General features: G+C 47.4%; 1 protein-coding gene across 1 annotated transcript in view; it reads left to right on the plus strand.

Moving 5' to 3' along the window:
* The window catches only part of LOC115191807 (protein FAM160A1), a 41,392-nt gene that overhangs the window by 17,299 nt on the left and 9,160 nt on the right, over positions 1-14,933 (plus strand). Inside the window, exons 2-10 of the mRNA XM_029749739.1 lie at positions 580-655; positions 2,894-3,133; positions 5,891-6,190; positions 6,352-6,551; positions 6,644-6,815; positions 8,189-8,434; positions 8,581-8,748; positions 13,352-13,431; positions 13,817-14,019. Of these exons, the coding sequence (XP_029605599.1) occupies positions 3,014-3,133; positions 5,891-6,190; positions 6,352-6,551; positions 6,644-6,815; positions 8,189-8,434; positions 8,581-8,748; positions 13,352-13,431; positions 13,817-14,019 (1,489 nt within the window). The 5' untranslated portion in view covers positions 580-655; positions 2,894-3,013. The remainder of the gene's footprint in view (positions 1-579; positions 656-2,893; positions 3,134-5,890; positions 6,191-6,351; positions 6,552-6,643; positions 6,816-8,188; positions 8,435-8,580; positions 8,749-13,351; positions 13,432-13,816; positions 14,020-14,933) is intronic.

Below are 14,933 nucleotides of genomic sequence, written 5' to 3' on the forward strand. Positions count from 1 at the left end.
TCTGATGTATGTTACTCCCCCCCCCTCTGTCTCTCTCTGTATGTTACTCCCCCCCCCCTCTGTCTCTCTCTGTATGTTACTCCCCCTCTCTCTGTCTCTCTCTGTATGTTACCCCCCTCTCTCTGTCTCTCTCTCTGTATGTTACTCCCCCCCCCTCTGTCTCTCTCTCTGTATGTTACCCCCCCCTCTGTCTCTCTCTCTGTATGTTACTCCCCCTCTCTCTGTCTCTCTCTGTATGTTACTCCCCCCCCCTCTGTCTCTCTCTCTCTCTCTCTCTCTCTCTCTCTCTGTATGTTACTCCCCCTCTCTCTGTCTCTCTCTGTATGTTACTCCCCCTCTCTCTCTGTCTCTCTCTGTCGCTCTCTCTCTATGTTACTCCCCCTCTCTCTCTACAGTCAGTGGTGTTCTGATCCTCTTACTCACATCGTCCAGTCACTTCCTCACATAGCTCTAGTCTCCAGTCATTCCACTGCTCCGTACCACGTTACCAGGAACTCCACTCAGTCACACTGTCTGGCAGTGCTGCTCTCAAACCTCCTCTGGTGTGTCAAAGTTAGACTTTTCCCTCTATCTCCACAGGGCTGGGCGTGTCTGGATGTAAAGAGGGGACATTCTGTATCGTCGATACAAGACGAGCAACCATGGTGAAACAGAGGTAGGAATTTCAGCGATTTCTGTCCTGGGTGACCCTGCTCCATGCATTCCTATTAAGGTACATTCCCTGTACAACTAAAAACAGATGTGTTTAGCTTTAGCATGAGTGTTTCAGTGTCTCTCTGTTGTGCCAAGCTCTTTGGTTGGTTGTTGAGTCTCTCCTCTTCAAGTGGGTCGAAACCATTCAAAAAAAAGTTTGACTTGGCCGTGATTGGTTGAGAGGCCGTTTGAGGGGCAGCCTTTCTGATCTCTAATTGGTCATTGTGGTCTGACGGTCTGCAGCTGCTTCTGCTTCCAGCAGGAGGGTTACAGTTGAACTCCTGCAGTGCACGGCTGCAATTCATGTGTTGTTATTGTACACTGTATGAAGCAGACGTCTTCAATAGAAGACATTGTCCTAAAATGTTGTTTACTGACTTGGTTGATTATATGCTAGTACCTAGCAACGGCTAACTAGGTATTGTGCGTTTGTTTGCATTTTTGTCAGATTGAGTCGGTAGCCCAGTTTTTTTTATTTACTGTCTAGTCAGTCCCGATTGTTAGTCTGTTTTATCAAGTCTTCAAAGTTTGATATGTTGGCATGGATATAATCTGTTGAACATCAGTTGTTCTCAGAATTACGCACATCCGATGTGGGCACATGGCCAATGACATCATATAGCACTAGACTGTAGAATGAAAATCATCCGGTTCTCAGAACCACCATAGTCTCCGTTCACTGTCCTCGGAGGAACGGAAACATGGGATTCGAGGAAGATAATAGAATCCAGATATCCTCCGTCCTGAGTTATAGTCCTATTTATAAGTGACCTGAGCAGGGACTGGGGCGGGGAGGGAGATGGCCTGTTGGACTACACCATGTTAGCAGATAGCCAAGCTTTTGTTTGCAGCAATGGTCCTCTTTCCTGTACAATCACCTCCTTTTACAAGGGAAGCACAAAATAACCCTGGCTTGCACCTATTGTTATCTGACTGTCACAGTCTCGTAATTAAGTTAGCAATGGCTCTGTGCATTGCAAATTCCATCGGTGCCGGTATAAGCATAGAGAATGTATTTGTGTTTTATTTCAATCTGTGGGGATGCAGGTCTAAGTGTGTAGCAGGTAAACGCTACGGCTGGAACAGTTCTGCAATGTCTTGACAGACAAGTTATTTTTAGTACTTTTAATCATTATTTCGGTTCCCGACTGACGAGCAGTGCGAGAAACGAACACCCGACCTCACTCTCTAGATATGTGAGGGACACATATTTTCACAGGCGTTTCTGGACAGAGCTACAACCAACAGAATCAACATAACTTTAGGCTGCAGACAAAGTCAACATGTTTTACATACCAAAACAGTTCCAGGTCGTTCATGGAAAGAATAGTGTTTTATTAGTTCTCGCGGGCCCACTAGCTGTTAATACACACTCTATTGTCATGCATCATAATCTCTTCTGGGGTCACAAGATGAGTGAGTGGGTGATGAAAGTGGTGTCACTGGGACCTTACGGAGTTCACTGTGCATTGTAGCGTGCTAGCGAGGCGTTACGTCTGTAACTCTGTGGTCCTCTGTAGCTCAGTTGCTAGAGCATGGAGCTTGCAACGCCAGCATAGTGGGTTCGATTCCCGGGACCGCCCATACTTACAAATGTATGCGAGCATGACTGTACGTCGCTTTGGATAAAAACGTCTGCTAAATGGCATGTATTATTACAAAGCGATCACTACTTTTCCCTGGGTAAGCATTTTGGCAGGCGCTTGTTGAGCTGAGGAATAGAGGGCATGGGTTGTGCCACCGGCTGAGTGTGTATGTTACTCCCTCTCTCGCTCGCTCTCGTCCTCTCTGCCTGTGCCCTGTCATTGTTTTCCCTCTCTTTTCTCTCGCATGCCCAGCTGCTGTGAATCCAGGGGGAGAGAAGACCGTGTTGCAGGCTGCTGCAGTGTTTGTGTGGTTTATTTGGCTAGTGGTCAACTGTACAATATGTCCCAATCAATCACCCTGAATCTGTCCTGTGCTACAGTAGTCTTAATCTGTCCTGTGCTACAGTAGTCTTAATCTGTCCTGTGCTACAGTAGTCTTAATCTGTCCTGTGCTACAGTAGTCTTAATCTGTCCTGTGCTACAGTAGTCTTAATCTGTCAGCTACTGATACAGTATGCCATAGTATGTATTGTTATATGTTTGAACAATGACAAACTACTGATTCTCCATCTGCATGTACAGGATGATGACATTATGTTTTCTGTGTTCTGCAGATCCCCAGTGTTCCCTCACCCCCCTGTGCAAGTGGTCTCAGCCGGTCTCCAGTGAGGACTCTCCCCCTCTACCCCTCCCCGTCCTGCGTAATGGTTTAACCCACACCAGATCTGGTCACCATGATGATGGCCTCCATGGTTGCCAACGGAAACAGGGATGGCAGACAGGGGGAGGCCCTGGTCCTGAAAGGGGTGGACCCAGAGACCTGCATGATCGTGTTCAAGAACCACTGGGCACAGGTAAACAAAACCACAACTCTGTCTTGTAACCCTAGATATAACTTCGGCTCAAAACCCTCATTTAACTTGTATAGCTCAATCTCGTAGAACCCAGACCCTAACTCAAACCCTCAAAACACTACATGCATATCATTGTAGCCCAATCACTTTAACCCAGAAGCTCTTCCTCAAACTCTTAAAACACAAACTCTTATAATTGGAACCATAACTCCAAACCCCACCGCAGAACCTATAACACAAACATTTCCTAAATCCTACAACCTAAACTCCTACAATCCCACCCATGAACGTGAACCCTCTCAGCCCCAGAACTCATTGTGGTAACTGAACGGCTACAGTATGTAACTGAAATAATGACTTACTGGCTCCTCCCTTCTCTATTTAGCCTCAGTTCACCCCAGTGGGAGGGAGTTGGCAGGAGTCTCCACCCCTCTCAGCTACAGAGAATAGAATACAGTAAGGTCTGAAAACACAAACATCATTTACTATAAAATGGGGTTGGAGCTCACGTTGCTGGACGTAGAACAGTAACAACACAGTAACACCAAGAGGCCTGAAATTATTATGCTCAACCGGTTTCATTTTTGTGTATCATTCTCAGCATTTATCATTTGTATTTATTTTTATGTAACCTTTTATTTAACTAGGCACGTCAGTTAAGAACAAATTCGTATTTATAATTACGGCCTACACCGGCCAAACCCTAACCAGGACGACGCTGGGCCGATTGTGCGCCGCTCTATGGGATAATATAAATGTTAGGCCTGTGAAGTGCACTGTTAAGGGTTTCAACAGAATCATATTCTGAAATGTAGGACATTTCTAGATCTTTGACCCTCTCTGCAGGCAAGTTGGCACTACAATACGTCTCCAACCGAGTCTTAATTGCTACATTTTGGCTAATTAATAGCCTGATAGGACTGCTATTGAGTTGGATCTTAGAATTCCCGGAAAAAGCCCAGCCTGCTAAGTAGGCACCCCCCCGGGACCCTGTATTGAGGAACACTGTTGACATTTCAGAAAAATAGGTAGACTTTCATTGACAGTCAATGGCTTCAGCCTTATCTCTCCCTCTCCAGACCCCTGTGAAATCACTGTCCTTTTGTTAGGATGTCTGAAAGAGCTGGACGTTATCCAGTCAGTGTAGTGGGTTGCCCAGGACAGCATAATATGTTCTGGGCAACAGTTTGTTACATCTCACTATGGTTCAATACAGATACCAGTACACAAAGGGAACTATATTGATTTATCTCTATGTACCAGTGCATGTTATCCATTATCCTGATGGCTCCATGCCTCAATCACCTCCATGTATTATTAGTCAGTCCAGTCAGTGGTTAGAAAAGGCCACTTGATCATCTATAGTCCTACTGTGTTACCCAGCTATGTCCTCAAAGCTATTTGTTACACCAGAAATACCCGACATGATTGTAGACAGACATGAGTGAAGGAAGTGGCAACTTTAATATGACACCCATCACTACTCCCCTCCCTCTTCCTTCCCTCTCTTCACTCATCCTGTGCGGTTATCGCGCTATCATGCCTGGATCAGTCACCTGGGGGCCCTGTCTCAGTCAGCCAGTCTGGCTCTCCCTCTGCTCTGCTCTCAGTGGACTTCCCATCGCCATGGTAGCAGGACATGGTGGGGACAGTGAGCTCATTGTTGTGGCTCTATGAATGGTTCCTCCCATGTCTGGGTTGTGTTCATTAAAGGAATGTTTTGAAACTTAGTGAAACAGGGAAGTACTACCTGAACCTGTCCAATGAGAATACAGATTTTTGTTTTTCCCAGGCAACAGAACTTTTTTCATGCATTTTGTGGCCTACTGAACACAGTCCTGTATTCATTAGTGAGGCTTATGTAGGGAGGTCCTACGAGAGGGACTGACTATCTGCACACTAAGGCACAAACATATAGAGGACAAAACAGCCTTATACACTTTCATATCAAGCTGATTTACCATCAATATATTTATATTATGTGCATGTCACTGTCAGCGTTCATTTTGTTTATGGTTCACTGTCAATATAAATGCGATGTCACTTGATTTGTGGTTGTCCATTTACATTTCAGTACAGAATTCCGCAGGCAACAGTGGAATTGGAACACCACAAACCCAATTTCTACACAACTGTAACTGCCTGGGCTTGAGATATTATATTGACATGACTCAGGCAAATGTAATCTTCGCAAAATCACAAACGATTCATCAGCTTTCCCCGATTTATTTCCCGTAGGAGTTGAGTTGTATTCTCTCTCAGATCTTCCTCTTGTAATAGACTGCTGTGTTCGTCTAGATCAATAAAGACAGCAGCAGGCCGTCTGATGATTATTATTAACTGTCACTTATGAGTCCTCCCGAGAGAATATTACCAACATAACAAACCAACATGTTTCAGTCAATCTAATTTAGCCTGAACATCATTGTAAGCACTTTGGCAGAGTTTGTCTTATACTCTGGTGTACACGCGATGAAATAACTTGCTAATTTGATTTCAACTGTTACGATGACAGTAGCAATGGCATACTGTAATAGCTTTGTGTCTCTATTGTTAGTTGATTTATTTACCCTTGCTCTATCGAGGTTATCGAATGAACTTCAAGTTGACCAAAGACAATATTCAGTTCACTGCGAGAACTTTCTCATCTTATTTGATCTTCTTCCTTGTAAAACGAAGGTGAAATTACCACAGATATTCAGGTACTATATTCATTTCTATGGACATAACCCTGTACCTTCCTCGTTGTCCCTTCAGGTGGTAAAGATCCTGGAGAAGCATGATCCTCTCCGCAGCAACACCAGCAGCAACATGGCTGCCCTTGGTGTCATCGGCGGCCCCATGCGTTTCGGCGGGCCCATCCCGGGGGACGAGGCCAGCGCGGTGCAGAACTACGTGGAACACATGCTGTTCCTGCTCATGGAGGAGGACTCTGGCCAGGCGGGAGCCATGGGACCCATCCTGGAGTTTGTGGTGATGGAGAACGTCATGGAGAGGCTCTTCCTGTGGAGCCTGAGGCGACAGTTTACTGATGATATGAAACTGGAGCAGCTCAAGGTAGGTGTAGAGGTTAGAGACGGTGGTCGGTAAGTGGAGGGTTCAATCCCTGGTCTGACAGGGAAATCTATCAGGATGTGAGGAGGGTGTCTCGGGGGGGTTGGGATAAAGGAAAAGACACATCTCAGTGACAACTGACAATAAAGTCATCTCCTTCTAAGATGTACGAGATGATTGTGGGCCAGGCGCGGCAGCCCTTACTGCACCACAAACCTGTGTTACGCCCCTTAATGATGCTCCTGTCATCGTGCTCGGGGACAGCTGGCCCGGAGGTGGAGGCTGAGCTGGTGTCATTACTCAACCAACTGTGCTGTGTCCTGGCCAAGGACCAGTCTGTCCTGGAGCTCTTCTTCCATACCAGGTGAGTTTCTCACCTTACAATGTAAAGCGCTTTGAGATACTGGAAAAGCTCTATAGAAATCCCATCAATTATGATGATGATTATTATTACAGCGAGGACCAGGGGGCGGCCAACTTCCTGATCTTCTCCCTGCTGATCCCCTTCATCCACCGGGAGGGCCTGGTGGGCCAGCAGGCCCGGGACGCCCTGCTCCTCATCATGTCACTGTCTGCAGAGAACCAGCGCGTGGCCCAGCACATCGCAGAGAACACCTACTTTTGTCCGGTGAGGAGATGTGGCTGTCTGTCTTTATGATACTGTTGTCTTGCTCCTTTTGGTCTCTTTCACGTTCTGTCTGTGATTTGTGACTCGTTTTATGCCTCTGTATTTCTGTTTCTTAGGTGTCACTGTCCCTTTGCCCTTCTCTTGTTCTCTTTGTTTAGACTTTGTCCCCCCTCTCTCTCCTCTCTCTCTATCGCCTCTGTATACATGTCATATGGATGATTGTTCTGCCCTTGACTCAATGTCCTATTAACTCATTGTATCAACTACCAGACAAGTTAATATCCCTGACCTCTCTTTGTCCCCTGATAGGCGTACGATATTCATAGCCGAAATATGCTTAGCCTACTGTATGCATAATAAATCAGGTCGAGGGAGAGTGGAGCTGTTGTATGTTAAACGTGTGGTATTCATATGCTTTTGATAATGTAACAATCAACACACCCATGTTATTAAAAGGCTAAACTCAGCCCAGCTGTCAAAATAATTTATACACATCTTAGACTGTATATTTAAAAAAAAAATGGATGAACACTTCAGTCCATGATGATTATAAATGATGTTAATCGATTTGCACTAGACTGGTGTCGTAACTTTGACCTGTGTTGTTGTTTAGAATACTTGTCAAACCATGCCACCATCTTGATGCATTAGCTCACCAGGGAAATCCTTGCTTTTGGATGGTAACTCTAAAATCACACAGCCATACGTCAATGCCCATTGTTATTGATGAAGCTGGGCAACAGGTAAATCAACTAGAGGTAAATCAGCGGGTAACCTAGTGGTTAGAGCGTTGGGCCAGTAACCAAAAGGTTGCTGGATCGAATCCCCGAGCTGTTGTGAACTGACTGTCTAGCTTGGCAGTGCTTAAACAGTGTCAACAGATTGTTTTTTCAATCTCACCTGTACCGTGGAGAGACACTGTACAGGCTGCATGGATGATAACAGTTATGTAACAGTATTTGACGTAATTGCACAGCAGGAGTAGGCTACAATACCTCTTTGTCACAGGATTACCTGCCTAGCTTCCTACTGTCTGTATAAGCCAATGGAGAGACAGGGATATACCTGTACCGGGAAGTCAGAACAGAGGCCCATTCAGTTCCCTGGTTTAGAGGCATCGCTCTATCCTGCCAAGGCATTTGAGCCCTTTGTGCAAAGTCATGGATAGTTATCTTTCACATGCACATAAGGAAACTCATGCAAAGATGAAAGGAAACACACAATAATATCAGATCCTAGTTATTCTCAGCAACTTGGATGCATACTGGTGATACCAGACCACAGTGTACAGTTTATATGGTGTAAGTAAGCAATAGCCTACTTGAAGGGGTTCCACTAAATGTGTCTCTCTCTCCTCTCTCCCCCTCCTCTAGGTGCTGGCCACGGGGCTGAGCGGTCTCTACTCGTCTCTGCCCACCAAGCTGGAGGTGCCCGGTGAGGAGTGGCACTGCCTCCACAGAGAGGACTGGCTACAGATGCCCACCTTGGTCCAGTTCCTCAACTCGCTGGAGTTCTGCAATGCAGTCATTCAGGTGGCTCACCCCAGCATCAGGGACCAGCTGGTCAGCTACATCTACAATGGCTTTCTGGTGCCTGTGTTGGCACCGGCCCTCCACAAGGTCAGTATAAACACAGCATGGATCGCACAGTATTACATCCATCATTCCAGATCAATGTCAGATCAGTCACTACTTCCAGGAAGATTTGAAGGAAGGATGCAGCGTATTTGTGTCCAGCCTACTGATGGTTGTGTGTTTCTCTCTAGCTGACCCTGGAGGAGGTGATGACTACCACGGCCTATCTGGACCTGTTCGTGCGGTCGGTGTCAGAGCCAGTCCTGCTGCAGACCTTCCTCTCCTTCATCCTCCTCCACCGCCACGAGAACGTCCACATCCTGGACACGCTGGTCAGCCGCATCAACACACCCTTCCAGGTAACGTCCACATCCTGGACACGCTGGTCAGCCGCATCGACACACCCTTCCAGGTAACGTCCACATCCTGGACACGCTGGTCAGCCGCATCGACACACCCTTCCAGGTAACGTCCACATGCTGGACACGCTGGTCAGCCGCATCGACACATCCTTTCAGGAAACGTCAACATCCTGGGGACACGCTGGTCAGCCGCATCGACACACCCTTCCAGGTAACGTCCACATCCTGGACACGCCGGTCAGCCGCATCGACACACCCTTCCAGGTAACGTCCACATCCTGGACACGCCGGTCAGCCGCATCGACACACCCTTCCAGGTAACGTCCACATGCTGGACACGCTGGTCAGCCGCATCGACACATCCTTTCAGGAAACGTCAACATCCTGGGAACACGCTGGTCAGCCGCATCGACACACCCTTCCAGGTAACGTCCACATCCTGGACACGCCGGTCAGCCGCATCGACACACCCTTCCAGGTAACGTCCACATCCTGGACACGCCGGTCAGCCGCATCGACACAGCCTTCCAGGTAACGTCCACATCCTGGACACGCCGGTCAGCCGCATCGACACACCCTTCCAGGTAACGTCCACATCCTGGACACGCTGGTCAGCCGCATCGACACACCCTTCCAGGTAACGTCCACATCCTGGACACGCCGGTCAGCCGCATCGACACAGCCTTCCAGGTAACGTCCACATCCTGGACACGCCGGTCAGCCGCATCGACACACCCTTCCAGGTAACGTCCACATCCTGGACACGCCGGTCAGCCGCATCGACACACCCGTCCAGGTAACGTCCACATCCTGGACACGCCGGTCAGCCGCATCGACACACCCTTCCAGGTAACGTCCACATCCTGGACACGCCGGTCAGCCGCATCGACACACCCTTCCAGGTAACGTCCACATCCTGGACACGCCGGTCAGCCGCATCGACACAACCTTCCAGGTAACGTCCACATCCTGGACACGCCGGTCAGCCGCATCGACACACCCTTCCAGGTAACGTCCACGTGCTGGACACGCCGGTCAGCCGCATCGACACACCCTTCCAGGTAACGTCCACGTCCTGGACACGCCGGTCAGCCGCATCGACACACCCTTCCAGGTAACGTCCACATCCTGGACACGCCGGTCAGCCGCATCGACACACCCTTCCAGGTAACGTCCACATCCTGGACACGCTGGTCAGCCGCATCGACACACCCTTCCAGGTAACGTCCACATCCTGGACACGCCGGTCAGCCGCATCGACACACCCTTCCAGGTAACGTCCACATCCTGGACACGCCGGTCAGCCGCATCGACACACCCTTCCAGGTAACGTCCACGTCCTGGACACGCCGGTCAGCCGCATCGACACACCCTTCCAGGTAACGTCCACATCCTGGACACGCCGGTCAGCCGCATCGACACACCCTTCCAGGTAACGTCCACATCCTGGACACGCCGGTCAGCCGCATCGACACACCCTTCCAGGTAACGTCCACGTGCTGGACACGCCGGTCAGCCGCATCGACACACCCTTTCAGGAAACGTCAACATCCTGGGAACACGCCGGTCAGCCGCATCGACACACCCTTCCAGGTAACGTCCACATCCTGGGAACACGCCGGTCAGCCGCATCGACACACCCTTCCAGGTAACGTCCACATCCTGGACACGCCGGTCAGCCGCATCGACACACCCTTCCAGGTAACGTCCACATCCTGGACACGCCGGTCAGCCGCATCGACACACCCTTCCAGGTAACGTCCACATCCTGGACATGCCGGTCAGCCGCATCGACACACCCTTCCAGGTAACGTCCACATCCTGGACACGCTGGTCAGCCGCATCGACACACCAGGTACGGGAGGGAGTCTGCAGGCTGAAGCACCTGCTCAGCACGTGTCAACATCCCTTTTCAGATCCCAGAGCCTTCATGCTAGCACTCACAAATACACACAACCGCACACATACAGTTGCAAAACATATTGAGTACTGTGCATATTTCAACCTAGAGTCTCCTAGTAATACTTAGTAGATAGCCTGGCCGCCTCAACCTGACATAACTTTCTGAAGGATCTAATTTGTCTGTGAATCTTGCTGCTATGCTGTGTGAGTCATGTTTAAAATAACTGAGACTTGTTTTGGAGATAAATAGTTTCCCCAGAGGTCGTTTCCTAATAATTTAAACGAATATTTAAAATGTCAGTATCAAAGACAGCAGATTGTTGCCATGGCAATGCACAATAACTATCTAATTAGTTGTTGGATTGATGATACAAGGCAAGTAAATATTAGGAAATGTAATGTCTAGTTCAAACAGGGGGAATTGCTGGAAAGGCTTCATTCATTAACATCCAACAGAGGCTTGTCAATTGAAACGTTCAAGGGCTCTCTTCACAGGACTACTCAACTGTGAAAAACGCTCCTGGGCTGATTTGTACTCTACAGGGTAGAAAACAACACTTCTCTGATACCTGCAGCCCATTTAACATTGATGGTTTTGAAAAGGATTTGATGTTTTTAACAACAACACAGCTTAGATAGCTAAGAAGGTCATTTTGATCATGGTGGGCATCTGAGAGCTGGCTCAAAGAACAGTCTTTTATCTAAAAGATACATCTGTTTAAAAGGCCTTGACAGGAAACAGGCCCCAAACCCTCATTATCAGAAGCAGGTTGTACTATAGCACTGAACCCAAAGCATCCTGTTTTTAAATTTTATTTCACCTTTATTTAACCAGTTGAGAACAAGTTCTCATTTACAACTGCGACCTGGCCAAGATAAAGTAAAGCAGTGCAACACAAACAACACAGAGTTACACATGGAATAAACAAACGTACAGTCAATTACACAATAGAAAAAGTCTATATACAGTGTGTACAAATGGTGTAAGGAGGTAAGGCAATAAATAGGCCAATAGTAGCGAAGTAATTACAATTTAGCAAATGAACACTGGAGTGATAGATGTGCAGATGATGTTGTGCAAGTAGAAATACTGGTGTGCAAAAGAGTAAAAAAGTAAATAAAAACAATATGGGGATGAGGTAGATAGATTGGATGGGCTATTTACAGATGGGCTGTGTACAGCTTCAGCGATCGATAAGCTGCTCAGATAGCTGATGCTTAAAGTTAGTGAGGGAGATATAAGTCTCCAGCTTCAGTGATTTTTGCAATTCGTTCCAGTCATTGGCAGCAGAGAACTGGAATGAAAGGCCGCCAAAGGAGGTGTTGGCTTTGGGGATGACCAGTGAGATATACCTGCTGGAGCACGTGCCACGGGTGGGTGTTGTTATGGTGACCAGTGAGCTAAGGCAGAGCTTTACCTAGCAAAGACTTATAGATGACCTGGAGCCAGGGGGTCTGGCGCCGAATATGTAGCAAGGGCCAGCCGACGAGAGCATACAGGTCGCAGTGGTGGGTGGTATATGGGGCTTTGGTGACAAAACGGATGGCACTGTGATAGACTGCATCCAATTTGCTGAGTAGAGTGTTGGAGGCTATTTTGTAAATTACATCGCCGAAGTCGAAGATCGGTAGGATAGTCAGTTTTACGAGGGTATGTTTGGCAGCGTGAGTGAAGGAGGCTTTGTTGCGAAATAGGAAGCCGATTCTAGATTTGATTTTGGATTGGAGATGTTTACTGAGTCTGGAAGGAGAGTTTACAGTCTAACCAGACACCTAGGTATTTGTAGTTGTCCACATATTCTAGGTCAGAACCGTCCAGAGTAGTGATGCTAGTCGGGCGGGCGGGCGGGCAGCGATCGGTTGAAAAGCATGCATTTAGTTTTACTAGCGTTTAAGAGCAGTTGGAGGCCACGGAAGGAGTGTTGTATGGCATTGAAGCTCATTTGGAGGTTTGTTAACACAGTGTCCAAAGAACGGCCAGAAGTATACAGAATGGTGTTGTCTACGTAGAGGTCGATCAGAGAATCACCCGCAGCAAGAGCATCGTTGATATATACAGAGAAAAGAGTCGGCCCAAGAATTGAACCCTGTGGTACCCCCATAGAGACTGCCAGAGGTCCGGACAACAGGCCCTGCGATTTGACACACTGAATTCTATCTGAGAAGTAGTTGATGAACAGGCGAGGCAGTCATTTGAGAAACCAAGGCTGTTGAGTCTGCCGATAAGAATACGGTGATTGACAGAGTTGAAAGCCTTGGCCAGGTCGACTCACTGTTGGTGAGTCTGTCCATTTGAGGGTTTAGAATAGGGTGACATTTCCCTACACTTATCATTATTCAGCTGTCAGCAACTCAGACAGATAGGCATACACCTGTTTCCACACGATTCAACATAATCAAGACCTACACCATGCCTAAAACATAACTCATTAAGGACCTCGGGGCACTATTACCTGGTTACATGCCAACTATGTGAAGTTGCATCAGGGATACAAGTATCAACAAAAGCTGTGACTTCAGGCTGTCCATGGTCACTCGGCAACATTTAAACAGGTATGATGCGAGGTGCCACAGGAAGCCATTTTGAAATTCAGCCTTGGTAATCCCTTACTTGTTAATCCAGCCCTGCGATGTATTCCGGTCCTCTGAGGCCTTTGTTTCATCATCTTGTGATGTTTATCTTCTTGGTGTTTTCCAGCTGGGTACTGTGTCTCTGGCTCTGTTCCAGACTCTCATTGGACTGTACTGTGAGGATGTGATGCTGCAGCTCATCTTGAGGTGAGTGGGTGGGGCCTTTTCCATGTTCTAGGCATGTTCATGATGATATTATATGGAACATTTGGGGTGTATGATGTCTTTCTCTGTATACCTAGTTGAGGTGTATATACACACACACACACACACACACACACACACACACACACACACACACTTACAAATTCAGTTTCTCCTCTCAGCTAAGCCTCATTGTCTTACTGTAAATCATGGTACAGCTGATTGGTTTACCATGTGATGAGCCCTTACTCCGCTTTTACACCCAAACACCGAGACATCTGCATTTCTTGGTAAAACCATAACCCCCCTGTCCTCCTCCTAACCCCAGTCTCAGTTCCCCCTGCTGGGGCTCCCTAACAGGATCTACCCCCCTCCTCTGGTTCTCCAGGTACCTGATCCCCTGTAATCACATGATGCTGAGCCAGAGACGCGTGGTGAAGGAGAGAGACTTCTACTCTGTGTCGGCCGCTAAGATCCTGGCGCTCACACCCTCCTGCTGCTCCCCCGAACACAGCCCCCCACCCCTCAGACAGCTGGACTCCATCCTCTGGTCAAAGGGTACAGACAGCAGTCCTAACACTGGCACCATGGGTAAGATAGGTTCACTGGAGATTTCTAGCTGGCTCTGTACTTTATATATGCCTGTCACTAGGGCAAGACAGTGTAACATGCCACATGCAGAAGTAAAGTGGAATTAACCCTCTATTTAACCAGTTGCTTTGTATTTGAAGGTGATCTTTTGAATGCCTCAATGGTTCTCAGAGAATAAACTGTTACTTCTGAAGGATTTTAACAATGGGTTTCATTATTATAGGTCGAGAGATAGACAATCTAGTTTCTTTTGTTTCAAGTGGCCTGAATATTTGTGTTTGGGATTTTAGGCCATGTGCTGCAGCTTAGTCTGAGTAGACGAAACTAATTAAGATCACATTTAATCCTAATCTGATTCACACTTCCCTCTCTTCTGTATTCACAATCACAGCTTCAATGAGCTCTACGCTGAGCCAAAATCTCCAACACACAAAAGTTCCTTCACTGAGTTGCGACTAGTCATAACATTGTTGGTGGCGATCGCTTTGACCTAATTTGTGGAGGTGGTATTTACCAAAAACCAACAAAACACAAACCACACAGCCAAAGTGTTTGAACTGTCAAGATATCCATGATACAGCCCATCACCTTGGAAAGTTAGCATGATATAGTACAACGGGGTCGGCAACAGGCGCCCTGTGTGCCAAACTAGCCCCGCAAGTGATTTTTTTGGGGCTCCCCAAAAATACTGTAAAATCACCAGGAATTCAGCAAATAAATTGTTTAATCTAGGAAATCTGTTCCCAAGTATTCCCACAAATAAAAAAAATAGATGCAATCTCTGTTTGCGCTTAGTTGTGGTCAATTTGCAGTGTACAAATTATTACAATTATTTTCCGGCTCATTTGCTCGGACAAAAATGGTCCCATGGCTGAATGTAGTTTCCTATCCCAGTAGTAGAACATGTTCTATTG

Source organism: Salmo trutta, chromosome 4 (genome assembly GCF_901001165.1).
Source record: "Salmo trutta chromosome 4, fSalTru1.1, whole genome shotgun sequence".
NCBI lineage: Eukaryota > Metazoa > Chordata > Actinopteri > Salmoniformes > Salmonidae > Salmo > Salmo trutta.